Here is a 26087-nt window from a genome sequence, read left to right as displayed (position 1 = left end):
AGCCAACTAGTTTGAGATGCAACATGAGTAATGTCAATGACTTTGCTTGTAATCCATTCTCATATGTAGTGGTAGTCAATATTGATGTGTACGGTTCTAGCATGGATAGGGTTAAAGTGCATAAGGGTTGAGAAATAAAAATCAAAACTTAAAAGTTGAACGGTTCAAATCGTTAAAATATCATACAAAGTGGACATTAATTATAGATTTATAAGGGAGTCCACCAAATAAGCTTAATTATTTGAGAGTATGATGGGGGTTATACATTAAATTTCATCTTAATCCTAGCTAATATTTTGACGATGTATCACTCACCACTCACATGATGAGTGAGGAAATTCATCTTCTTGGCTAGTATATTTTGATAATGAGATTGTATTCTATATCACGAGTGCAATGTACGTATTTTTGTGCTTATCTCACTCCTCATGTGAATGTACTAATGTACTTATCTCACTCTTTATTTGACAATCAACTAGAAATATTAAGGCATACTTGTCTCTCTAAAATATATGCAGTCAACTGAGTACGCAATCATTCGGTTTATAAATTTTTCTGAACAACTTCAAACTTGTAGGACTTGATCATTGCTTGTGAAACAAAGAAAAATGAGAGTTTTAACAAAACACTCCTGGTACTATTCATTTTTAACGAAAAATCATATTTATACATTTATCTGGTACTGTTTACTATACTTTTAAAAAGGCTTTTAATTAAAAGAGAAGTATTTTTGGACTTTTCATTAGTTTTTCTAAGAAAAATTCTATGTATACAAACCTAGATATTATGTGGCACAAACCTAGAATTACTCAACAAAACTACATGGTAAAAAGTGCCAAACGTGAAATGACGTAGACAAAGGGAAAATAGGTAAAACTACATAGATCAAAAATGTGATTTGACTCCTTTGAAATTATAATAATATAGAAAAATGACATCGACAACTATATAAAAACCCTATCATCTATCCACGTGTCACGCTTGAATTCATTCTTAGTTGCAATATTCCTTTGGTGTTACAAATGAGGTTGGAATTTTCTCTAAAATATTGGGATTTGAATTATTTTTCTCTAAGTGCAACGTTATCAAAAACTTACATGGAGTTGAGCTTCTGCCAACTAATTAACCTAACCAACCCAAATCGACTTTTACATGGGTTGGGTTGGTAATTAAGGGTTCGTTTAGATGTATTTTTAAAATGACTGAAAGCATTTTTAGGGAAAAAATTTTGAGGTTCCAAAAGCACTTTAAATGCTTTCTACAATAAACATAAGTTATGTGTTTCTTTCAAGAAGCACTTTAACTGTTTTTCCAGAAGTTACTAACATTTTTACTAAGGATTGTTTTTAAAAATATTTTCACCAAAAATACTTTTTGTCATTTTAAAAACACATCCAAACGAGTTCTAACTTAGTCGGCTAGAGCTTCTAGTCGGGGCTAGAAACCGACCCAACTCCGCTCTTGCCAAGCCGGGCCCTTGAACCAGATTAGTGGGCTTCGGTATCCGTGTCATTAGACTTTCGTGTGTCCAAGTTAAGATTTGGGCTAATTTTCGAAAAGCCCATATAACAAGCCCAAGGCCCAACATGTGGTCCAGAAAAAGAAAACAAAGGACCAGGAAAAAGTATAACTCTCTGACACCTGGATTGACAAAGCGATTGAAAGTTGAAACAGCCTGTAGTTTCGGGAGCCCCAGATCAGTAGGGCCCGCGTCGCCACGAACACGAATCTCGTTGAACAGATCGGACGGCCAGGAGTGAGCGCTGAGAGAGCCGTGGATTTAAAAGGCGAATTTCAGGTGGGGTTTGAGGTCTGAATTTTGAACCCAAGGGCGCGCAGTTGAGATCCGAGGGCTCCTCCGTCCACGCCAAATCCAAGGTCAGGTTTCTCTTCCTCCCTCATTTTCCGAGAAAATTTCAACATTTTCCTTGCAACCAAACAGTGCGTGCCAATCTCGAGTTTCGTGTGGAATTATTCGGTTTTGTATGTAGGATCGTTTCATTTTCGTTCTAGATTTGTGAGGTTTTGTTTGGCGATCTCTCGATCGTGGATCGGGTACATTGTCAATCTTTTGATCGTGAATATGCGGGAATTTGAATATCTGAGGATTATTTTGATGTTTCTTTTGGATTTGTGCGGTAGCTATTGGAATTTGAATTATATTATGGGAATATTACTATCTGATTTTGTTTATTGTATCTGGTTTGTGTTGTGATTTGATTAAATGTAGAAGATTTTGTTTTTCATGAAAGATTTGATTTCGTAATGCGAAACAACGGAGTTTTGAGATGGTTTGGATGTCTATGACATGAAGGAACCTCATGAATCACGTAGATTCAAGCATATGTATTGATTCATGACTGCCCTTTGAATAAGTCAAGTTGATCAACATAAAACCAGAAATGGAGAGTTATCCGGATTGAATCTTGGGTGTGGTTCTTTGTTTTCCGGTCATATATTATGTAGACTTATTCCTGCTATGCTTCATTTTGATCTGTCCTGTATATGATTGTGCAAAGTTGAATTGTTTTGCTGTAATTATAATTGACGGGAAATCGTTTTATGGTGGGTGTTCTGGTATGGTGTGAGCATTATGTTAACGTACAACTTATGGTTATGGTGTGATCATTATGGTGATGATGTTACTATTTGTGTTGATCGAATTCCTATACACCTGATGCCCGTGTATGTTTAGGAAATTGATGGGTGTTTCGTCTTTAGTATTTCAATTTCTCTATTGTTCATATCATGTCCCACTGTATTGCAGTTAATACGTCTCTATAGCTGGAATTAGAAAATGGCTGATGCCGAGGATATTCAACCACTCGTCTGTGACAATGGAACAGGAATGGTTAAGGTATGTTTTTTATCTCCAACTCTTGCTGACTAAATCTGATTCTACTCAACTTTTGTAATGCTGATCTTGTAAAGGCATACATTATCTCAATGGAAATCTTAATATTAATAGATCAATAATTATGTTGAATTCTCATCTTTTAGGCTGGATTTGCTGGAGATGATGCTCCAAGGGCAGTCTTTCCTAGCATTGTCGGCCGCCCACGTCACACCGGTGTGATGGTTGGAATGGGTCAAAAGGATGCATATGTCGGAGATGAGGCTCAGTCTAAACGTGGTATCTTGACTCTGAAATACCCCATTGAGCATGGTATTGTGAGCAATTGGGATGATATGGAGAAGATTTGGCATCACACGTTCTACAATGAACTTCGTGTGGCCCCAGAAGAACATCCAGTTCTGCTCACTGAAGCACCTCTGAACCCAAAGGCTAATCGGGAGAAAATGACCCAAATCATGTTTGAGACATTCAACGCTCCTGCTATGTATGTTGCTATCCAGGCTGTTCTTTCCCTCTACGCCAGTGGTCGTACAACTGGTAAGCAGTTTGAACAATTTCAGCATGTTGTGGATTTGAGTTGATGTGGATTCAATGACTTGAATGCAATACATCCGAGGTGCTGTTAGTTAGCCTTTAGAAGAGCTTATCTTGGAAATTGATATGAGATCATTGTTGAAGTGATCGTAATATATAGCAGGTTCAACTGTTTTCTCGAAGCATTCGAAAGAATCAAAACAAAAATTGAAGTGGGTTTTAAAAGTTACGGAATGATAATTATGTGTATCTTCAATATCATTTAGACAATTTCCTTTCTGGAACTTCTGTGCAGGTATTGTTCTCGACTCTGGAGATGGTGTCAGTCACACTGTCCCCATTTATGAGGGATATGCTCTTCCCCATGCCATCCTCCGTCTTGACTTAGCAGGTCGTGACCTCACCGATGCCCTTATGAAAATTTTGACTGAGCGTGGCTATTCCTTCACCACCACAGCTGAGCGAGAAATTGTCAGGGATATGAAGGAGAAGCTTGCATACATTGCCCTTGATTATGAGCAGGAGCTTGAAACTTCCAAGACAAGTTCTTCTGTTGAGAAGAGCTATGAGTTACCTGATGGGCAGGTGATCACCATTGGTGCTGAGCGCTTCCGCTGCCCAGAAGTACTCTTCCAGCCATCCATGATTGGAATGGAAGCTGCAGGCATTCACGAGACCACATACAACTCTATCATGAAGTGTGATGTCGATATTAGGAAAGATTTGTATGGAAACATTGTCCTCAGTGGTGGTTCTACCATGTTCCCTGGCATTGCTGACAGAATGAGTAAGGAAATCACAGCTTTGGCACCTAGCAGCATGAAAATCAAGGTTGTTGCTCCACCTGAGAGGAAGTACAGTGTCTGGATTGGTGGATCCATCCTTGCATCTCTTAGCACTTTCCAGCAGGTATGAAAATTTAGTATACGTGACACCGATTATGATTACATACTCGCGTGGAACATCATCTTAGAAATGTGCATTATCTTTATCATTTGGAGGTTAACCCTGCTCGCATTAACAAATCATATGATACGCTGTTTTCCCAATCTCTCTCTCACAATTATTCCATTGGTTCATACTAATCGAGTGTTAATGTTTATACTTGGAACGCAGATGTGGATTGCCAAGGCCGAGTATGATGAATCTGGCCCATCAATTGTACACAGGAAGTGTTTCTAATTCTGTGGGATGGGATCGCTAGAAGCGTGATTTCTAGTCTGTTTCGGATAGCAATTGCAGCTCGCAAGTATTTACTCTTACCTTTGCTTCTCTCAATATTTTCTGTGTCCAGTGTCGTTGAAACAATGAACTACGAGACGTGGAGGTTATGGCCGAGAGTTGAACTCTTTAGCTGTTATTTTCTGTATTAACCGTTGAACAGTGTTAGTTCAATGCTAAAAGCCTCTGCCATTTATAAATTTTTGCTCCTCCCCACCTCCTTTCTGATTGAAATTCTAATTTGCCATTAAATTCTTAAGGGCCTCTCTGTTTATTTAATAAATTAATGTTTCTCTATTTTTCTGTAGTGTGGTTCTGTTATTTCCCCAGATGTATTGAAGTTTAATTTAATAAGCTCATACCTCTATAAGTTTTATGTAAATGCTGCTGTTGCTTTGATTTGATCTCAAAGTTTCCTAAAGCATCTGCTCACCTTAACTTGCTTCAAACCCTAGGCAAAAGTTGATGATGTGGCGCATAACAAAGAAAACGACTTATGGAATATACTTGGGTTAGTTGTCCATGATCGAGTGAGAGGCATCTCGTTGTTTATGCATGTTGTGTTTATACTGCGTTACTAGTTGCTCACAATACCAACGAGATGTCTCCCACTTGGGCATGCAACGGCGGAGCCAGCAAAGGGTCATTGGTTGCCCTTGATTTTAACAACTTCAAAAATCCTATGTATATTTATTTGTGTATTGTATTTGACCCATATAAACAGCTAATAGAAATTAAATTACAATCTCCTCCTATCTTATTCAAACATGTTTATTTTTCTTTTCTCTCTTCTTGTGTGCGACTTTGTTGTGCACACCATGTGTTAGTTGATAACAATAGCAGAGTTAAGAATTTTTTACCGGGTGGGCTAGCTTAAAAATTTAAATCTTTATAAATAAAGAAACTTGATACCGTATTTTTCATAGTATCAGCTAAAAATTTCACAAGGTGAGCCAAAGTTTTTTGTAATTAAATAAATACGTGTTAAAATTAAACAAATCCAAATTTGTACATGTACAAGAAGCGATAAGAAAAGTAATGCAAGAAAAAGAGATGGTTTGCAAACTTTATTATATAATTTTATATAGTTAAACCTAGAGAATTCGAATTAGTGACTAAATATTTGGTGGCCTACATTTGAAAATCAATCAAAATTACATGTAAAATTTTATTTTTCATCGCAAGCTACCTGGGCTATAGCCCCCAATGGTTGATAAGTCTTGGAAGTCTTTAACACTACTCCACATAATCCTACATCCACCTCCGACAAGCCTCTACAAAAATGGCGGTCGACATATGTCAGCATAAGCTTTCGATACATGTTGGCAATTGCCTACTAGGTGCTCGACGAAATGGTCCAATAAATTTATTTTTGATTAACATGATGAACCTATTATTTGAAAATATTGGCTCCGTCACAGCGCACATGGACGTGTTGGGTTGTCCTTATCGACGGGATGTCATATTTTGAGATTGATCAATTGATTAGCTGGAAATAGATTTAAGATTATTTGATGAATACCAAAATATAAGAAAGAAAAAGAAACATAATTAACGACATTCACGGGTCGAACGAGAGACTTAACAAGGTGGCCCATTGGTTTTACTTTGGTGCCTTGAGATAATAGCCGTTACATTTAAATACTATACATGTAAAGAATTTTCATTTACGGATAATGGTTAGGTAAAATCTTCAAAGTCCAACTGATTAGAAATGAGACGAGGTCTATGATATTGACAATTGCTTTGCCCATAAGGCTTTAGAATTTTTTTGACTTGAATAAGATGGTACAATACGTATTATAATATAACTGAATGATAAGTTTGATAAGTCTCACATTAGCTTAATTTTTTTGACATTTTTTCACTTATATTATGATATGTGGTTGTTTGGACCCAATGTTACACTATCAGCTTGTTTAATTGAAACTATTGGATGAGTACTAATTTCTTCTAAATATTACTACCATTCTTAATTATTATAATAATTATCTTGAAACAAAAAATATTATACAAAAAATATAAAGTTGATGTAGAACCTCACTTTTAAAAATGTCCTAAGCATTTCTCAGAAAGTATTCTCCAAAGTCAATAACATTCAAAATCATGATTTGGGCGAAAACTTGATGTAGGGGTGAAGGGAAAAGGAGGCAGATTCTCTGCCCTCCCACTTCCCGTGTCCTCTCATGCCCTTTTGTTTGTGTGATTATTGTTAAGTCACGTCAAAATTTTATATTACTATTCATTTTTTGTCTTATTATCTCTATAAAAAAAATATAAAATATTGACATGACTTAACTGTAACCACATAAAACAGGATGGCATAAAGGACACGGAAAGTGGGAGGGCAAAGAATCTGCCTGCGGAAGAAGATGATGAGATAATATGGTGGGACACGTGTGAGGCATTTAACGAGGCAAGGAACCTTGGCAAAGGTTTGAAGTTATTTGCCAGTAACTAGCTTATGTCGTCCACCAATGGGCGATGTCGTGGGGTTCATTCCGAAGATAATATTTTTAGATATTATTTTAAGCGGATTTGTTACTCACCACATCATTTTTACAACGTGGCCATCAAGGATTTTCCTTAATATAAATAGAGAAGGTTTGACCTTCAAACACTTTATGCAAAATCTCACTCAACGCGCATCCTCTTATCAAGGTTCTAAAAAATGTTAGAGGCTAGTCGGGTGGTGAGTTAGAGTCTAGCGCCTAAGTGGTTAGGCGGCTAGGCCGTCTAGGCGGATTTAGGTAAATTTCTTGTATATTTTGTAAATAAGTGCATATGGACACTTACAAAAAATTATACTTGTATGAAATCCATGGATAAGATAATAAAAGAATGATAAAATGCAAAAAGAGTATCCAACAAGTTCAAAATTTAAAAACACATTAAGCATATATGCCATATAACCATAGTGAGGAGTATTGTAGGATAACACATATACAACAAGTTCACAATTTAAAACAACATAAAATGGAAAATAGGAGGAAAATAAGGAAATTTAGTAATGTAAGATACTTATCTTTAGCATCCCGGAATTAAGTTGATACACAACACACCTATTCTATAAATTAACAAAATTTCAAGGTATAATTAGAACTTAGACTTTAAACAAATTTCAAAAAAAAAAACCACCCAGCCGCCTAGCCCCGCCTAGGGCCACCCCGATTTTTCCAGTCATTTTGCACAAAATCGCCTCGGTTCCAAGGCGCCTAGGTCGTTTTTTAGAACAGTGCTCATCATTTGAGAAATTGCTAACTCTCTTAACTTTGTCAGCACGTCTTTAATTTGGATTAATAACCGTTTGGATTAACAACACTATGTTGACAATTTTTTTTGGCGAAATGAAGTGCTACTAGGTTACTTAAGTTTGGCATATTGAAAACCAAACCCTTATTTGGACTTCACAGTAGCTAGCAACCTTGTTTTCATATTCTAAAACTCTGATTCAAAAGTCAGAAGCGTATCCGACACTACCACCACATTCGTCCTACTCGTCAGCCAAAGCATTTGGCACCTTGAAAATCAAACCCTTATTTGGACTTCACAGTCTTTGGGTTATAGCATTCAGAGGCCGATGCGCATTCCTCCCTCGGTCGCATTCGCTAGGATACAGAAATCAGAAGCGCATATGACACCACCACCACATTCGTCGATCGTGTTTAGTGGCGAGTTGGCACGCCCACATTTACTAGAAGGACTTAGTAAGGCTTGATAGCTTTTAGGTTAACACTGGTGGGTGAAAAATAAGAATCAAGGAATGAGTCGTTTTCTTTGTTATATGACACTTATTTGATACTAACTAATTGCTTTGACTAACGTTATGAAAATATAGATTTGAGGTTTTATCGTACTTTTTCAAGTAAATGTAAATTAAAGAATCAAACCATGAAGATGCTCTCATTCTTTTAATTTTTAAAATTTTAAACAATCTTTGACTGAAAGCAAAAGAGCAAAGAAAATGAGTGAGTATCTTCGTCAAATCCTCTTTGTATGAATTTTGAGAATATTTAAATTATATTTGTTTATTATACATTATATAATCAGTAATTATTATAATTTTTTTAAAATTGAATATAAACAATATCTAACGAAAACTGAAGCATGATAAACGGATGTAATTCGGTGAGAATTCGGCGGGGATCCTATCTCAAATAAAATCTCTCTCCCCCTCCACCGTCAACATTTTCCCGTGACTGTCAAATCAGCACAAAAGGTTAAGCCTCCCTTGGAAACGAGAACTCCCTTACAAATCCCTACAAATTCCACGAAATCTCATTCCTGTAATCATCAGTTCCAAATTTTACATATGACCCTCCCACCTGCAACCCCAACAACACCGGCACCCACATTCCTCAAACCCCAACTCCTCGACCAGCGGCGGAGCTGCTTCCGCCTTACCCTTCCATTTCCATGGAGCTCGGACAGCCTTCGTATCCGCACCATGGCCCGGTGGCTGAATCCCCTTCTGGGTTCTCTTCTCCGGTGAGTTTCCGACGTGTGTTTGACCGGCCTGCGACTTTCTCCTCTCAGTCTCAGTTGCCCGAGATTTTTGAAGAAGGTGGTGGTGGTGACAAGGTGCACGTGGCGGTTGGGAAGTCTGTGGAGAAAGCTTTGAGCTTGCTTCGTTGGACGGTCAAGCACTTTGGCTGTAATGAAATTTGTATACTTCATGTTCATCAGCCATCTCCACTCATTCCCACTCTCTGTAAGTCTCTCTCTCTTTAACAAGTCAAGTGTTCTGGTGAATGGCTCTAGATTACGAAGAAGGTTCAAAAGTTTCTTGATTTATGAATTTCTTTCACAGTATGCATATAGGGGTCTTCCAGTTTTTTCCTGAATTCAGAAAATGTTAGGGAACAATTTGAAAATGTGACAAAAATTGGCCCATTACTGTGTCGTGGACGGAGCGTGAATTATTTTCTGTTTGCATTTGAGAAAACAAAAGGGTTCTTATGACAGTGTAAAATCTCGCAAAACTTGATTCAATTCTCATTTCCAGGCTTTTGCTAAGCAGTTTGAGACATTTTCTCTTCGTCTTTGAAGACTTTGATTTCTTTGAAATTGTATGTCATTCATCATTACAATGATTTTGCAGTAGGAAAACTACCCGCAAGTCAGGCAAATGACGAGGTGGTGACGGCTTTCAGGAGGGAGGAAAGGGAACGGAAAATGAAGCTTTTGCAAAATTATTTGAGGGCTTGCTCTAGAGCAAAGGTGTGTGCTTTGTTCCTTTATGTTTTTGTCTTCTAATTTATAAATCAATCTTTATTTTGAGTGTTTTACTATCATAACTATTATAAATTGAAGTCCTCATGTTTAGCAGAGTTTTAAGAAAGATCGCTACTCATAATCATGATGTCTCCTTATATTTGGAAGAACCTTGATTTCTTCCACTACTGAATTTCACCAATACCTTTTGAGTTTAGCTAACCAGTTCTCTAGTTTTTAGCTTCATGAACAAAGCTTTTCTGCCTTCCGTATTATTTTTATTTCATCAGGACTCAATATATTATGTGTTGATAGTTCAATATTTGTGTATAATTGTCTCAAAAGGGTCCACATTTAGTGAAATGACAATTGCATAATAACTGAATACAAATTGTGTATCTAACTATATTAGTGTAACCATTTACTTTCCAGGTTAAAGCAAGCATTGTTATGGTTGAAGCTAATGAAATTCATAAAGGAATTGTAGAGTTGGTCAACAATAATGGGGTTAGGAAGCTTGTTATGGGAGCTGTACCAGAAGAGTAAGTGGTGCATAATAAGGTTCCACTGTAAGTCTAATGGTTTGCTTTTGAAAGTTAAGATAATTGTAAAAAAGCTCAATTAGATCGTATACTGTGGTCTCTGTAAAACTGTGAATCACTCAGACATGAACTTGGCTATCCAGCTTATTCGTACTGCAGTGAAAAAAATTGGATATCGAAGAGCCTCCTTTGGTAAAAATGTATTTGGGAATTGATTCTGCTATGGTCCAGTTCATCCCTTCTCCCTTAGGGTAGGCAAATGAGGCCTACAATATTTCACCCCCAGCAAAGGCCCTGCCTTCTGTCCAACCATGCATGCATCATCTTAGAAAATAAAATAAAATTATGTTTACTTAACCCCAATTCGTGACATCATTTCAACTGCTTTAATATAAAATGCTGAAGTATGAAACTAGTGACATGTGGGTCTTAGTGTTTTTTGTTGACTTAAGATGTATATGTATCAGCAAACTTTGTCTTGTTTTTTGTTTTATGTACAAATAATTATTCTGTCAAGTTTATGTATTAAGGGACGTATTTAAGAACTCACCTTGTGCTCCCACACTCTCAAAGCCGGCTCTTTCCAAGGGAGTGGTCCAGGGATCAACTCCTACTCCAGTAAGTAGGAGTTGGTGTCTAATTGAACCGTCCCTTGGTGTCTACGTTTCGTTTTGTAAATATTTTCTTTGTCATACTAACGCAATGGAAAGTAAGTTTTCCTGGTTTTGTTGTTATGAAACTTGAATGTTATATATCTTTTGCAGCTGCATTATATGTCATTTTATTATATAGTAGCATAGTATGCCTTCCTAATAATGTACTATAGTTGCATGAAGGTGAAAAAGAGCTCCAGAAAAGCAAATTATGTAGCCAAATGTGCTCCAGTGTTCTGTGAAATACGGTTTATCAACAAAGGGAAACATGTCTGGACGAGAGATGCTTCAGATGGCCAAAGTTCTCTGACCTCATGTAGTCAACTGCAGATTGCACCTGCAGAAATTTTGAGTTCTAGATCATTTCAAAATAGAGAGAATGAAGAAATCCACGAAGAATTGGCTGCATCACCAACTTTAGCTTGTTCTTCAAATACATGCTTACCCTACAATATTCATAATTCAACTAGTACAAATTCTAGCTCTGGTTCAGGATATAATTCTGCTGAGGGAAGGATGTCTTCAGATTCTGATTTAAACGTTGAGGAACAGAGCTTATGCCGTATGCTTACGGAAGCTACACTAGAAGCCGAGGCATCAAGGGACAAGGCATTTGCAGAGCTATTGAAGCGCAAAAGTTTAGAATCAGAAGCTGTGAATGCTATCAACAAGGTAACAGCGAGTTGATGTTGCAGCTTAAGAACTAACGTTTTTGGTATTATGATTCCTAGAAATTACGGTACATGATCTATTTCAAGAGTGTTACACTCAAAATAAATTTGTGTAATGCAATGAAGGGATCTTTCTCAGTACTTTCAAGTATATAACTGTGAGTGCGAAGCTAAAAATAAATTTGTGTTATGCATTTAAGGGAACTTCTCAATACTTTCAGAAGATTAGTAAGCACGCATTGCTGATTAAGAATTTCTTGGCGAAGAAGAAGATAATTGAAACATTTTATATTTGGGTTATAACTACATATATAACAATCTTGAAATCTATGTTATAATGAAATAATTTATTCATTAATCTTGTTATTCCTAACTCACAATTGTGTTTCTCCATTTCAGGCCAAGGCATTTGAGTTAGCCCGTGGCCGAGAAGTTAAACTTAGAGAAGAGGCTGAGGACGCCTTGAGAACCACGATTGAGGAACAACAAAAACTCTTGGAAGAAAAGGAAGAAATTAGTGGTGAGATAAGCAGGGCCATGAGAAATATTGCCCTTCTAGACAGCCGAGCACAAGAAGCAAGTCGAAGGTTTGCTGAAACTTCTGGGGAAGTGAAGCAAATTCAGACTTCGATTGCAACTCTTCAGCAGGAAAAACAGTGTATTCAACGACAAAAGGTGGAAGCCCTTCGCTGGATTGAGCGGTGGAGGAATCATCGACAAGCTGGAGCCGCAAACTGCAATGCACTCATTGGGTTTGTTGAAGAACTGCCGAAATTAGCAGAATTCTCATTGTCAGATTTGCAGACTGCAACATGCAATTTTTCTGAGAGCTTTAAAATTGGGCAGGGAGGATATGGTTGTGTTTATAAGGGGGAAATGCTGGGCAGAACTGTCGCCATAAGGAAATTGCATCCGCATAACTTGCAAGAACAAGCCGAGTTTCAACAAGAGGTCTCTCTCTCTCTCTCTCTCTCTCTCAACTATATGTGTCAAATTGATGGAGTGATTAATAATACGTCAATGGCACTTCAAAGATGCTCATTTTTGTTTTTCTTTGTGCTTGCAGGTACAAGTTCTTGGACAATTACAGCATCGTCACCTTGTGACCTTGCTTGGTGTTTGTCCAGAAGCCTGGTCGCTTGTATACGAATACTTATCAAATGGGAGTCTGCAAGACCATCTTTTCAGGAAAAGCAATATTTCTCCGGTGCCATGGAAGACCCGAACACGGATAATTGCTCAAATCTCTAGTGCCCTTTGCTTCTTGCACTCCTCTAGACCTGAAAAGATTGTCCATGGTGATTTGAAGCTGCAAAACATACTACTAGATTCTGAACTCAACTGCAAGATTTGTGATTTTGGGATTTGCAGGCTGGTCACTGAAGACAATCTTTACTGTCGAAGTTTCCGCTGGAGAACTGAGCCAAAGGGTGCTTTTCCTTACACAGATCCAGAGCTGCAGAGAGTGGGGGTCCTGACGCCCAAGTCTGATATTTATTCCTTTGGGCTGATCCTTCTGCAGTTAGTCACCGGACGGCCTCCAGTTGGCGTAGCAAGTGAGGTGCGCAAGGCAGTTTTAGGTGGAAATTTGACATCGATTATAGATTCCTCAGCTGGAGAATGGCCTATATCTGTGGCAACGCGATTGGTAGACCTTGGTTTGCAATGCTGTGAATTGAATAGTAGGGAAAGACCAGAGCTTACGCCAGCTTTAGTGAGGGAATTGCAGCAGCTACATGCCTCTGAAGAGCGACCAGTGCCATCTTTCTTCTTGTGTCCGATCCTTCAGGTGAGTGATACTAAATTGTTCCAAATTCTAGTAACCCTCGGATTCAATTTGGGTTTTGCTCTCTAATTCAAGGTGCTGCAAAGCTCTATACGTAAATTTAGTTTTACATAACTTGACAACTTATCACAAGGAAAAATTTTAGATCATCCATATGAAGACTTCAGACTACAGTTTGGTACTTGTGAACAAGGCTCGTGAATTACCACCTATGCACCAAAAAGCTCCAAACTTTTAACTTGAATACAAGAACTAAGGTGGTAAACGACTTTCAAACTGACAGATTTTTCGTTGTTTACAGGAAATAATGCATGACCCGCAGTTGGCAGCTGATGGCTTCACGTACGAAGGTGAAGCTTTGCGTGGATGGTTACAAAATTGTCGCGAGACTTCTCCAATGACCAATTTGAAATTGAGTCACTTACATCTCACTCCCAACCATGCCTTACGCCTTGCTATTCAAGATTGGCTTTGCAAGACTTGAAATCTCACTACTTTCATGTAAGTATGTATGTAGGTATGTATGTCGTCGCTATGTCATTCACACGTGTAGATTTTCGTTGTAACCATCGTATTTCTATATCATGCAATGATAGGGAAAGTGCTTGTTGTATAAAAGCTACCAAAATTGAAAGCATTGTAACGTTAAGCAGATTAGTTTTCTAATACACTGTAAATTTACTAAATTTGAGAAATATCAAGATAGAATATATTTAATCATAATCTTAGACGTTCACTCATGCAAAAAACTCTGCTGGTGAGCAAAGCTCTTACTAATATTTCTAGATAACATAATATTTGAGTTGCACACGATAATAGTAACAATAAAAACCCAACTAAGTAACCCTTTCAACATGCCAGTGGAAGCGGTTTGCAGGTACTCTTTCGTTGTAACGGGTAGGTCCGAGAAACTATTAGACTAACGATGTATACAATACTTGATTTCTCGATGTAGATACTGCAATAGTTGGTTCTGGTACTTTAAAGACTACGAGTGTAATAGGAGCATCCGTTGACAAATGAGTGCATTAAGTTGCAGCAAGCAATGAAGCAGCACTTAGATTGTGCGTTTCATTGAAGGGATGTGCATCCCCAGCAGAAATTTCAACCCTAGACACATCTATCTCACCATCCAAAAGTGGGTTAGACTCTCCCTTGCAGCAGCATCTTTCCAAATCGTTCTTGTTTGGAACCATGTTTTCTTTAAAACTTGTTCGAGCTTCGGGTTTCTCTACTTCATCGTTGACAGCCACAACGATCGCAATGCTTTCGTTGCTTCGCTTTGATTCATCAACTTTCTTAGTAAAATCTTTGATGTCAGATGATGGAAACTGATTCTCCTGGTTTCCGTCCCCGCTGAAGAGAGTTTGAGAATTAGACCTTCCATATGTTTGAAATGATGATTCTCTTAAAATCCCTTGTGCTGAAGAGCCAGATGATCTTTGGCAGAAGCTCCCAAACCCTTGAATCCCTCTGGTTAGCTTCCTAGCTTTGTCTCTCTCCTCTTTGAGAAGAGGTCCCTTCTGAAGCAGCTTCAAAATTCTCCCGGACTTCTTTCTAAGAGCAAGACCCCAATTGAATCTGCATGTTAAATATTTAGACCCCTCGCAATTACTCGTATGCAAAGTCATGCTGCACTCCTCCCGTTCACAAAATGAACGAGAAGATTTTCAGAATGACTATGTTTTAGAGTGTCAATAACAGTTCTCGGGAATTTTATCAGAATTACGTACCCTTTCTCATCTATATGCTGAAAGCTTCCCATCTGTTGAATAACATCTTTGTCAACCTCAAACTCAACTGCAACGCTTTCTGGTCCATGAGTCAGCAAATGCTCAACAACAATCAGAGAATTGTAGGAGACCCTCCAGTTCTTTTTTTCGAACTTCACTAATCTGAAAACGAAATTATAAAAGCATAGATAATCACCAAGTTTTTATATTAATAAATCTGGATGGGAAAAAATGTAGTGATTTCCGCACTTCTCTTTTCTTCCGCATGCACTGCACCCTATTTTTCTAGTCTTAGGATTGAAAAAACCAAAGGAGAATCAATGGACGTAAAAAATGGGAGTGCGGAAGGAGAAAATCGTGCGAAAAACGAAAGCGAAAGAAAGGGAGAAAACCCAGAAACCTTTTGTGTAAAATCTCCACAATTCTTGTGTAATCTTCGAGTTCGAAAGCAGCCTTTGAAATTGAACCCAAGGTCCTTGTGTCTGGAGACAATGGATTCCCATTTGTAGCTTCTTCAGTCAATCTTCACACGTTAAACGCCAAGCAAAAAGTTCATCACATCAGAATCCAAAGCCACAACAAGTTCCTTCAAAAGCAGACCAACAAAAAACTACCAAATCCCATCCCACTAAGTTCAACAAATAAACCAGAAAAATGAGAGGACGCGGATATTTTAATCTTATCTAAACTACGAGCAGACAGATTCAAACTTGGCTGCAGAAGGGGAGTCGGAGCACGCTGCTCTAGCCAACTTAGCTACGCACCATAGAAAAGATTGATTGAAACTTACAGTTGCGCTGGTGTAACATCTGTGAGAACTAGTCTTGCAGTCTTGATCTTCTCCTTGAAGAAGAAAGAAGCTTGTTTCTTGAACTCATGAAATGAAGGTGCGCCATTGTTGCTGCTGCTGATATTGTTGCTTAATATTGACATGTCTGAGTTTCCCAGTTGAAAAAAATCAGAGGAGAGAAGAATATGAAAGTTTTGTAGATCAGTTTGGTGTTAGATTAGACCAAGTAAAGAAATTAAGCTCAACTAGCTAATTACTAAATTAATTATAATTTGAATATAACACATAATTTCTAACAAATAAAGTGAGGTGATACTTGCATATGTAGTCAAATGGGAAGATTGAGATACAAATTTCAATTGTTTAAGTTAATTAATTGGAGAGGGTGTTTACTGGGGGAGAAGATTTCAAAGTTTAAAATGTTGAGTGATGTAGCAACCAATGTGAGAAGGTCACATATGTCAAGGCTGTTTGCATTGAAATTTCCAACTTGACAGCAAACATTGTTTAAGTTAATTCTGCACACGTCTGTTAGTTAAGTTTACCAGAATAGTATACTCTATTCACACTATTTGAATTCAATTTTTTTTACCGTAATTTAGACGACTCTAATATAATTATTAATAACTTTGTAAAAAAAAGTTAAATTTAGTCGTTGGAGATTTAAATTGTATAAAAAGTAATGAGGTGTGAAGTCAACATCTGTTTTGTCTACGTGCATTAGTGCACAACGGGCGGAGTCTTTGTTTGAATTTGTAGTGATCGGTCAGATTCATACTTTTTGATTTTGGGTTTTCTAGTTTTCTATGGCCTATTCTATTTCAAACCCTATCGTGACTTAAAAGACTATGTCATATTAGGATCTTTAAGGGCTCGTTGATGCAAATGATTGATTTGGATATGATTATTTATTATATTGTAGGTATTTTAAAGAAAGAAATGAACGACAAATTCTTTATTTTGTCCAAATTAAAAGTTACTTATGAATAATAGTTGTCCCTTTTAATCTTTATCATTTTTGTGAGGATTAGTAGGGATATCTTTTCTTCATGAGTAAATGATGCAACTTGGACAAGATTTGAAAATGGCTTCAATACAGTGAATAATCCAAGTCTATCCTTTCTTCAAACGAGGCCTAAGGAATTGCAAATACATCGAGAGAATTACAAGGTTGTCTTGCTTTTAAGAAGCACTTTAAGCCCACACCTATGTTCACATAGGGGTGGGGGAAGCAAGGTAACTTGAATTCTGGAGAGATCAAATCTAGGGGTCGTCTCGAGACCGCTTAGAAGTTCGAAGAAGCGCTTGTGAGGACCTCCAAAACTACCCAATGACCTAGGCAGGTGGTGGAAGAGAAAAGACCACCACCATGGCTGTGCAACATAAGCTTTGGACCAAGAATAAATATCTAATTTCAGATTAAGAGGAACACAGAGAAGACCACCATGACTATGTTATTGTTGGACCTTCGTTTCAAAGAAGAAGAAAGACCCTCTCTCCATTCCCCATGTGTCAAAGAAGAAGAAATAGTGTATTACTCAACCAATATTGTTTATACCACATATTGATTTGGATATGACTATTTATTATATTATAGGTATTTTAAAGAAGAAATGAACGACAAATTCTTTATTTTGTCCAAGTTAAAAGTTACTCATGAATAATAGTTGTCCCTTTTAATCTTTATCATTTTTGTGAGGATTAGTAGGGATATCTTTTCTTCATGAGTAAATGTTGCAACTTGGACAAGATAAGAAATTTGTCATCCATTTTTATTCCTTGAAAAAGGCTTCAATACAGTGAATAATCCAAGCCTATCCTTTCTTCAAAAAGGCCTAAGGAATTGCAAATACATCGAGAGAATTACAAGGTTGTCTTGCTTTTAAGAAGCATTTTAAGCCCACACCTATGTTCACATAGGGGTGGGCGAAGCAAGGTAATTTGAATTCTAGAGAGATCAAATCTAGGGACCGCTTAGAAGTTCGAAGAAGCGCTTATGAGGACCTCCAAAACTACCCAATGACCTAGGCAAGTGGTGGAAGATAAAAGACCACCACCATGGCTGTGCAACATAAGCTTTGGACCAAGAATAAATATCTAATTTCAGATTAAAAGGAACACAGAGAAGACCACCATGACTATGTTATTGTTGGACCTTCGTTTCAAAGAAGAAGAAAGACCCTCTCTCCATTCCCCATGTGTCAAAGAAGAAGAAATAGTGTATTACTCAACCAATACTGTTTATACCACATATTTGACAGTGTTATTTTTTTTTTAAAGTGACTATAAATTCATACGACCTCTGAAAAATATTTCTTAAAGTGCTATGAATTCGTAGTCACTTGAACTTTCATCTTATACCATCAAATCACTAAAATACTAAAGCAAAAATTATGATATTTATGTTTTTTTTTTTTGAGAAAAAGATATTTTTGTTTGTTATATATTAAATAATAAACCTAATTAAAATGATAAGCCCAAATTCTTATTACAAGTGTTGTAGTTTTTTTTTTTTGAAGTCTAAGTAGATATTTAGTTATATAATAGATAATAAATTTACTTAAATCCACTTAGGCCTGTAAAGGCATTCTAGGCACATAGTGGGCATATGCAAAAGAAAATAAATGTCATTTATTGAATAATAAATAAAAAGTCAATGGACAAAATTAAGCATGTGTATAGGGTCAAAGGAAGTGCGGAAATCACCCTATTGACTACTCACTACTTGGAAATATCATTTATAAATATGTCATACATGTCTTCGTAATGAATATATCTTGTAATTATAATTCCCAGTTTATTTCTTCCTTACCTTTTTTTTAATACAGCAATATCATTTAAACTAAGAGGTGGAAAACTTGGGTGAAGCCTCACAATGTGCATCCATAATAATTTGATATTGAACTCGCCATTTACATGAATTGAAGCTATACAAGTAAAAAAAAAATATCACAAAACTGTAATATTAAATGATATTTATTCGTTACTAAACGTAGTTTTTGATATCTTGTGGCAACCCAACCCAACCCAATCTAATCCACAACTTGAAAAGGTTCACCAGGATTAGACAAAGCCCATTTTCTTGATTGAGGTGATTCTAGTTACTAAAAACCCATGCATTGCTAGGGGTGTAACTCGAGCGGGCTGTAAGGTCAACCAATTCTAACCCAACTTTTACGATTCGGGTTCGGGTTCAGGTTCGGGTTGGGTTTTATTTGGGTTCATTGGGCTCAGATTTAATTGGGTTAGAGTTTACTTGGGTTGGGTTCTGGTTGCCCAACTTTTTCAAGTTTAATCTTGTAACAATTTAGTTTCCAAGAATTCCTAAAAAATTAAGCCAAGTAGCATCAAAGCTAGCTAACTTTAATTTCATAAATCCATCTACTATAAAGCTTTAGGATTTAAAGACTACAAATATGGGATGACTAATCAAAACCTCTTATTCCCTAAAAGCTTAAGTAATTATAAAGGGTAATTTATTAAAAAAATATTAGAAAGCACGTTGGTTTTTGGACTTGGCTCACTTGGGTGTAGTATGAGCATTAATTGATACGGGTTACAATTTGGTTAGATTGAGTTTGGTTAGTTGAGTTGGGTTGGGTTGGGTTGGGATGGACGGTCAAATGATCAACCCAACTCAACCCAATCAATGAACGGATTGAAATTGGGTTTGGTTCGAGCAGGTTATAACTAAAAAAAATTTACTTGTTTGGGTTTAAAGTCAGATTAGACATGAAGGGGTGCAGATTGACCTAACCCAAGTTGCATCCTATTGCTCACTGGAAACCTAGGTCAGCCTTAGGCCATCTCTAACCGAAGGGTCCAGAGGGCCAGAGGGCCGAAAATAGCCCTAAAACTGTCTCCAACGGAGGGCTAGGCCAGAGGGCTCTGGAATCTGGGAGGGCCCCACGGGATCAGAGAGGGTTGGAGGGCTGGCTGCTTTCGGCCAGCCAGCCAGCCCCGGGTTGGCTATTTTTTTTTTTTATAGTTTTGTTATTCCTGTCTGTTATAACCGACAGGAATACATACTATTATTTAATATACTAAATAATGGTGTATTCCTGTCGGTTATAACCGACAGGATTGTTTTAAAAAAAATTCAAATGAAACGACTACTAGCCGTTGCATTTGATTTAATTTTTTTTTTACATTATTATTATTATTTTTTATTTACAAAATTTTTCATATAACTTCTATTTTTTCCTATAACTTCTATTTTTTCCTATAACTTCTATTTCACAAAATTTGGTTTTTTTAAATTCCATTTTTTTCCTATAACTTCTATTTCACAAAATTTGTTTCATATTTTTTTTTCCTATAACTTCTATTTCACAAAATTTATTTCATATATTTTTTTTTAAATTCCATTTTTTTCCTATAACTTCTATTTCACAAAATTTACTTCATATTGTTTTTTAAATTCCATTTTTTTCCTATAACTTCTATTTCACAAAATTTGTTTTATATTTTTTTTTAAATTCTATTTTTTTCCTATAACTTCCTAAGCCATTATACAACATTAAATTAAATTAAGTAACATGAAACAACATTAAACAATATGAAACAACATTAAATAAAATTAACCAACATAAAAATTATACAACATGAAACTTAAACAACATTTTAGTTGTAGTTTTTAAATAATAAATTATGTTTGGCCCTATGGCCCTTTGGCCCTCGGTTGGAGACGGTTTTTTATGATAGAGCTAAAACGAGCCATCTGGCCATCGGTTGGAGATGGAGGCAAATATGGCCCTATACTGTTCATTAAAATATTAATATCTTAGAGAATCTTGGAGGGCCAGAAGGCTAACAGCCTTCGGTTAGAGATGGCCTTAAAGAACTCCTATATCTCAACACTGAACCGAACCGCCATTATTACTATCTCCTCCTGCAGTGGGGCGGCAAGCATAAAACCTTCCAATTGGCTGCACAGAAATTCTGCAGTTTTGTCCCTTTCAACGAAGGAAGCGAATGGGATAGGCTGAAACTGCATTAACTCAAATGTAGCCGGACGCAACTCAAAATATATTCAAAAGACTTGCAGTTTGAAAGGTCGTCTTATTACATCATTCATGAGTGAGTGAGCCTGAGTCTGAGTCTGGCATCTACCTTTCCCCAACTGCATCTTTTTTGTGCAATTACTATGGATTTCAGAAGTGGATAGCAGTTAGGAGATTTATGATTTCTAATTAAAGCTTCAAAGCTATGAGCAGCAACAGGTCCTGCATGTCTTGGGGCCTCACCTTTTGCTGCGTGGCATCACCAAAATACATATACCAAATTCAACCGTGTAGGGCATGCACATGAATGGTCGGATGTGCGATCAATGATTCAACTGTTAACAATTTCATTATATATACTAAACGCTGGTGGAAATAGAAAATTTCATATATGCGCATGATTAGAAATTTGACTCTTTGCATGTAAATAGTCATTGTGTGTTGCAAATGAATCAGTTTGATCAAAAGACATGCATTATGTACGTGATAGTTGCTATTCAGACTCTTTCAAAAGTAAAGTTTTCAGACACACAAAACTGATTACATTGCTGATATATTGACGAGTGTCGGTGAACCCTACTAAAGTACAAAATACACTTGTAATAGTATTTCTATGTCACAGCTTAAACTTATTATAATACGTTGAATGGTAAATATTACAGGTGTCAACAGGTCCCTCTCAAACGTATTTATGAGAGAGTCTGAATATCGTTTTTCATAGTTATGACAAGGCAACGGTTTGGGTTTTATTCATGCACATGGTCAACCTCAACTAAAGGTTGACCCATTCCAGTTGTTGACTTTACACTATTCTCCCTTTGGCTAGCTGGCTCCCTCGTGACGATTCTTCATGCGGATTAAAAGAATATGTTGGAAAAATCTCGTTCAAAAAATAAAAAAATGTTGGAAAAATGAGTGGGAATCTCTCCACCAAACTACCCTAACCATTGATTCAGTACATGATGGTTTATTGAAGTTCCACAAGTCAACTTTCGGTACCACAGAAATCTCACAAAGAACATATACCCTAAAGAATAAGTGCAACACAAATAAAGAGCTTCAGTTTCTGTGTGGAACCAATATATACTAATATATATATATATACACACACGCACACAATAATATGCTGATAAGGGAACACAAATATCCAAAACCTAGTATTTCTTATGTGGCAAAGGAACATTTGGAAAGCCAACAATCCAATTGCTCACAAAAAAGAAGATGCAGATGCTGCTGAGATGAAAAGTTTGATCATAAGAATTGCAGTAAAGTGATGGCAGAGAAGATGGTGCCAAACAAAACCCTTTTCGCAAGGTACGTTGCTTATTCGAAAAATTACAATTTTGATTTTCTGTGACAAGTTTATGTAATCAGCTAGAGAACCAGATTTTACATCTTTACAGTCCTCATCACCCAGAAAAGTGCACAACCAAGTTCCTCCTCAGGAACTTCCTGAAGCTTAATTGGTATTTTACAGAGGTGATTAGGGAAAAAACGAAGAAAAAAATGTCGAACAAGGAAGGAAATGCCTGACTTTTCCGGGATTTTCTCTGTATTTTTATCTGTTTATCTTTTATTTTCTCTACTTATACACATGATCTCCATATTCTTCCTTCTAGGGAGATAACAATGACAGAAACATCATCGTGGTACCGCCTTCGATCCCCTTGTGGTATTTGGAGAAGGTCGTGGAAGTCCATTCCTGAGATTCATGTAAACCAAGTTCACTGTATTAGGGTTCTGCAATGAATTAAACATTTTTATTGGAACAATGTTTTCTCTAATTTTGATTACAACTTACCGGCCTTTTTTGCAGCACGAAACAGCACTTCCTCAACCAGATGCTGCGCCGGATCTCCTTCAGGTTGCAATGTGATGAAAAGTTCAACTTCGGAAACAGCTTCTTCGTTGGTAAAGTATTGATACAATCCATCAGAGGATAATATCAAAAACCTGTCTTTGGGACCTAATCTGTGGTGGTGGAGAGACGGAGAACAAGTGATGTACGGGGAAGTCCCTATGTAGTCGATTTGGAACGCCTCTAGAAGTGCATTGTTCCATTTAGGCTGCACGCAGACAGACAAATATCGATATCAGCAAGCGAACAATCTTGTCATGAAACACTAAATCTAAACGAAGTGATCCTTCAATGTGCAAAAATTGGCATTCAGTAATATATTCTGTCCTCCATCTGTTGCATCTAAAATCTCAATAGTTCATAATTTGCAGCCCAAATCTTTTTCTATTTGTTCTAGCAATGATACTTCAAGTGATTTCTAATCTTTCTCTAACTTATCCGTGCAGCTGAAGGTTACGAATCAGAATGGCTGTAATATCCGAATGCTTCTATTATCGATATACAAGCACAAATATTTGAGATGTAATGGACTACTAAATGAAAGAATGCTAACAAATAGGCTGTAGAGCAGCAACTAGTGTAGAATGTAACAATACCTGTTTGAGAAAACCTGCACCGAATGCCCGAGTGACCTTCAACGAGCCCTTGACACGGTCATTCATCACAGCGCAAGCATCCTCGGGGTGTTCATTTCGGATTCTCTGAACTTCCTGAAGAAAATGCAGCATACAAAAACATGAATCGAACCTCTCAAAACTAACAACCAAAACAGAAACACAAGAAACAACGCAAAAAACGAAACACAACACACCTCTTCTTCACTTGTGCTGTGATCCGTGGTCAGCTGAAAAGCAGTCAAATTGGGAATCGCATTGCCTCTCTCGCCATCACATCCTTCCATATCATTCAAAGTTTCCTCATTAATCCTCTCCAAATCCTGCCTAATCTTCCCTAACCAATAATCGGGTTCCGCCTTGTGCGCCAAAACCACCCGACTATCGCCCACATTCATCACATAAACATCCTCACCCTTCATCAGCATTACAAGAACACAAGAACCCATCAGAGCCAATTCAGGATTTTCCAAAAGCATCCTATCAGCAACTTCCAAATAGGCCTCCTCTGTTTTTCTCAAGGCTTCAGACAGAGCTTTCAAAACATCCGAGTGATTCGCACTTGAAGCTCCGGTGGACGATCCATCGGAACCCAAAAACTTACTGAGCTGTTCCTTTAACCTCCGATCAAGCTCTACTCTCTCTCTATCCCACTCACACCTCCACCTCCTCTGACTATCCTCCCATTTCCTCCCCGTGCCGCGGTACTTTGTTTTCAAATTCCTCCCTTCTTTTCTCCTCGAATTCGAATCTAAATTCCCCTCCCCACTTGCACAAGGATAATTCTCTTGCTCATCCACCACCGGATTCCTTCCCAAATCACCATCACTCTCCGAATTCGAATCTTCGGAGCGAACAGGGGAGGTTGCAGGGGCGGCAATGGCACCCGATTCCGCCTTCTCATCCCACAACAACCCTTTAAGCTCCTTGTTCACAGCCGTGTACAAGTTAGACATCAAGTAATCCGGCGCATCGGGGCCGTTAAATCCGTCGTAAATCCCGACGAAAACCCACCCGTCCTCCTCCGAAACGACTACGTGCACCCGATCTTCACCTGCCTTTCCCTGCGCCCACTGAAGATTCTGACTCGCCAACGACTCGTCGTCTTCCAAACTCCCCTCGCTACTGAAATTCACGCTGCTAACGGTCAAATTCTCGTTGTGATTAATCTTCTCCTGTCCGCCGCCGACAACCCAATCCTCCTTGACCGAAACGACGCGGCTTTTTATCGGCATAGCGATGGCGTTCTGACCCCGATACATCGTCTTCGATATCGCTCGCCGTAATACCTGAATAAGCTTGCCCTTCCCGGATCTCGATTTAAACCCGAGACCGCCGATCGAGAAGCTCCGAGGCAACTGCTCGGAGTAACCCTTTTCCATAGGACCCGAGAAGATGCCCCGATCGAGTGGACCGGACATGAACCCGCGCTCGATCGGACCCGATAGGAACCCTCTTTCCAAAGGACCCGACCCGGGAATCCCAGCGCCCGAAATCGGACCCGAGTTGATCAGATTTCTCGGGATGGGCTGCAGTGGAATCGAAGCGAAAGAGGTGGAGCTCTCGAAAGCGGCAGCACGATCGATGCTGTTGTAGGAGTAGAGATCGATTAGGGAGGTGGATAGAGGGGTGGAGGTATTGGCGCTGACGGAAGCGCCGGAGATGGTTCTGAAGGTGGTTGCTTCTTCGGAGTGGACTTTGGAGGATGCGAGCCAAGCTGGGTCGGGTCGGACATAGCAGAAGGAGTGGCCAAGTCCCTCGTCGTATTGGTTTGATTCTAAAACTGACTCGTCGTGTCTGCCGTGACGGCGGCCTTCCTTGACGCCGGTGAAGCACCCGCTCACTTTCCCGAAGCCGTTCCCCATAATCCGATCGAACCCAAATGAAAAAATTAAAAATTGAAGTGAAAGATTATCGAGCTTTAGCTTTTGGTTTAGCTCTCATGGCCGATTGAGAGAGAGAGAGAGAGAGAGAGAGAGAGATGAAGCTGAGAAGAAGAAGGGGGAGAGGCGTTGACTTTGAGGGTTGGATTTTTGAAATGGGAAAATAAAAAAGACTTTGTGATAAATATTTGAATAGTGCTTTTGAGTAAACTCGTTACTCGTCGGTTTTAAGTCTTGAGATTAATTTTTGCTTCTCTTTAACCAGGAGGATGTCTTTGACGAGCGTGGAGTCAACGCGCGGTTGGGAGTGGAGGATATTTGCCCGGCTCGGTGGGCCCGGGAAGAGGGAGACGTGGTTGATTTTTGTTGAGTGGAGGCTCTCTCACGCGCTCGTGAGAAGCGTTGACATGACGTGGGGGAAATGCTTTGCAGCATCCAAAAGTCAAATAGCCAAGGCCAACAAGTAGGCTTGGAAAAGCGTGCCGCCAGCACCGTTGGATCGGGACGAGGGGAATGAGGAGACGCGTCGGATCCGAAGCACGTGGGACGCGATTATTGCGTGGGGGATTTCTTTTGTCAACTCGAGTACGCTGTCCGCAGCTCACAGTGTTTTTTTTTTTCGTCGTCTTCGTCGTCAAAACAGCTCACACACAGTGTTGAGTGCTTGATTTTTTTATTTTGGTTTGTTTTCTTAAAAATAATATTGATAATTGTTGATAAGAAAAATG

The 26087-nt window shown here is 38.3% G+C and overlaps 4 protein-coding genes across 6 annotated transcripts; 2 read left to right on the top strand and 2 right to left on the bottom strand.

Annotated features, from left to right (window-relative positions):
* The first annotated feature begins 1717 nt into the window (after window positions 1–1717).
* On the top strand, window positions 1718–4909 carry LOC126588573 (actin). Of its 3 annotated transcripts, none has more exons than XM_050253678.1 (5): window positions 1718–1878; window positions 2768–2857; window positions 3001–3394; window positions 3687–4300; window positions 4508–4909. In XM_050253678.1, exons 2-5 carry the CDS (start codon window positions 2798–2800, stop codon window positions 4571–4573), a joined length of 1134 nt encoding a protein of 377 aa, XP_050109635.1. In that variant the 5' UTR covers window positions 1718–1878; window positions 2768–2797; the 3' UTR covers window positions 4574–4909. The 3 variants fall into 3 exon arrangements, with proteins under 3 accessions (XP_050109635.1, XP_050109636.1, XP_050109637.1); XM_050253679.1 differs by having other exon boundaries at window positions 1733–1883; XM_050253680.1 differs by lacking the exon at window positions 1718–1878 and adding an exon at window positions 1936–2055.
* Window positions 4910–8773: 3864 nt separating this feature from the next.
* On the top strand, window positions 8774–14201 carry LOC126588570 (U-box domain-containing protein 33-like). The gene is made up of 7 exons (XM_050253673.1): window positions 8774–9323; window positions 9714–9832; window positions 10259–10368; window positions 11195–11693; window positions 12092–12643; window positions 12759–13481; window positions 13780–14201. Exons 1-7 carry the CDS (start codon window positions 9029–9031, stop codon window positions 13960–13962), a joined length of 2481 nt encoding a protein of 826 aa, XP_050109630.1. The 5' UTR covers window positions 8774–9028; the 3' UTR covers window positions 13963–14201.
* Window positions 14202–14215: 14 nt separating this feature from the next.
* Window positions 14216–16436, bottom strand: LOC126588574 (uncharacterized). The gene is made up of 4 exons (XM_050253681.1): window positions 16002–16436; window positions 15612–15734; window positions 15212–15373; window positions 14216–15059 (listed from the first exon to the last, which is right to left on the bottom strand). The coding sequence occupies exons 1-4, from the start codon at window positions 16142–16144 to the stop codon at window positions 14507–14509; spliced, it is 981 nt and encodes a 326-aa protein (XP_050109638.1). The 5' UTR covers window positions 16145–16436; the 3' UTR covers window positions 14216–14506.
* A 5857-nt stretch (window positions 16437–22293) lies between these two features.
* LOC126588571 (probable protein phosphatase 2C 4) lies at window positions 22294–25574 on the bottom strand. Its single transcript, XM_050253676.1, has 4 exons — window positions 23674–25574; window positions 23459–23572; window positions 22806–23070; window positions 22294–22706 (listed from the first exon to the last, which is right to left on the bottom strand). The coding sequence occupies exons 1-4, from the start codon at window positions 25339–25341 to the stop codon at window positions 22591–22593; spliced, it is 2163 nt and encodes a 720-aa protein (XP_050109633.1). The 5' UTR covers window positions 25342–25574; the 3' UTR covers window positions 22294–22590.
* Between the last annotated feature and the right edge of the window lie 513 nt (window positions 25575–26087).

Source organism: Malus sylvestris, chromosome 11 (genome assembly GCF_916048215.2).
Source record: "Malus sylvestris chromosome 11, drMalSylv7.2, whole genome shotgun sequence".
In the NCBI taxonomy this organism is placed as follows: Eukaryota; Viridiplantae; Streptophyta; class Magnoliopsida; order Rosales; family Rosaceae; genus Malus; species Malus sylvestris.
This window is presented reverse-complemented; position numbering and strand designations above follow the sequence as displayed.

Excerpts from the sequence above, each read along its gene's own strand:
- LOC126588573 (XM_050253678.1), top strand. The coding sequence starts at position 2,798 with ATGGCTGATGCCGAGGATATTCAACCACTCGTCTGTGACAATGGAACA. Across the intron at positions 2,858-3,000 it reads ATGGAACAGGAATGGTTAAG|GCTGGATTTGCTGGAGATGA; the intron begins GTATGTTTTTTA and ends CTCATCTTTTAG. Across the intron at positions 4,301-4,507 it reads CTCTTAGCACTTTCCAGCAG|ATGTGGATTGCCAAGGCCGA; the intron begins GTATGAAAATTT and ends CTTGGAACGCAG.
- LOC126588570 (XM_050253673.1), top strand. The coding sequence starts at position 9,029 with ATGGAGCTCGGACAGCCTTCGTATCCGCACCATGGCCCGGTGGCTGAA. Across the intron at positions 9,833-10,258 it reads GGGCTTGCTCTAGAGCAAAG|GTTAAAGCAAGCATTGTTAT; the intron begins GTGTGTGCTTTG and ends TTTACTTTCCAG. Across the intron at positions 11,694-12,091 it reads CTGTGAATGCTATCAACAAG|GCCAAGGCATTTGAGTTAGC; the intron begins GTAACAGCGAGT and ends TCTCCATTTCAG.
- LOC126588574 (XM_050253681.1), bottom strand. The coding sequence starts at position 16,144 with ATGTCAATATTAAGCAACAATATCAGCAGCAGCAACAATGGCGCACCT. Across the intron at positions 15,374-15,611 it reads GTGGAGATTTTACACAAAAG|ATTAGTGAAGTTCGAAAAAA; the intron begins GTTTCTGGGTTT and ends TTTCGTTTTCAG. Across the intron at positions 15,060-15,211 it reads CAGCATATAGATGAGAAAGG|ATTCAATTGGGGTCTTGCTC; the intron begins GTACGTAATTCT and ends TTTAACATGCAG.
- LOC126588571 (XM_050253676.1), bottom strand. The coding sequence starts at position 25,341 with ATGGGGAACGGCTTCGGGAAAGTGAGCGGGTGCTTCACCGGCGTCAAG. Across the intron at positions 23,573-23,673 it reads ACAGCACAAGTGAAGAAGAG|GAAGTTCAGAGAATCCGAAA; the intron begins GTGTGTTGTGTT and ends CATTTTCTTCAG. Across the intron at positions 22,707-22,805 it reads TCGTGCTGCAAAAAAGGCCG|GAATGGACTTCCACGACCTT; the intron begins GTAAGTTGTAAT and ends CATGAATCTCAG.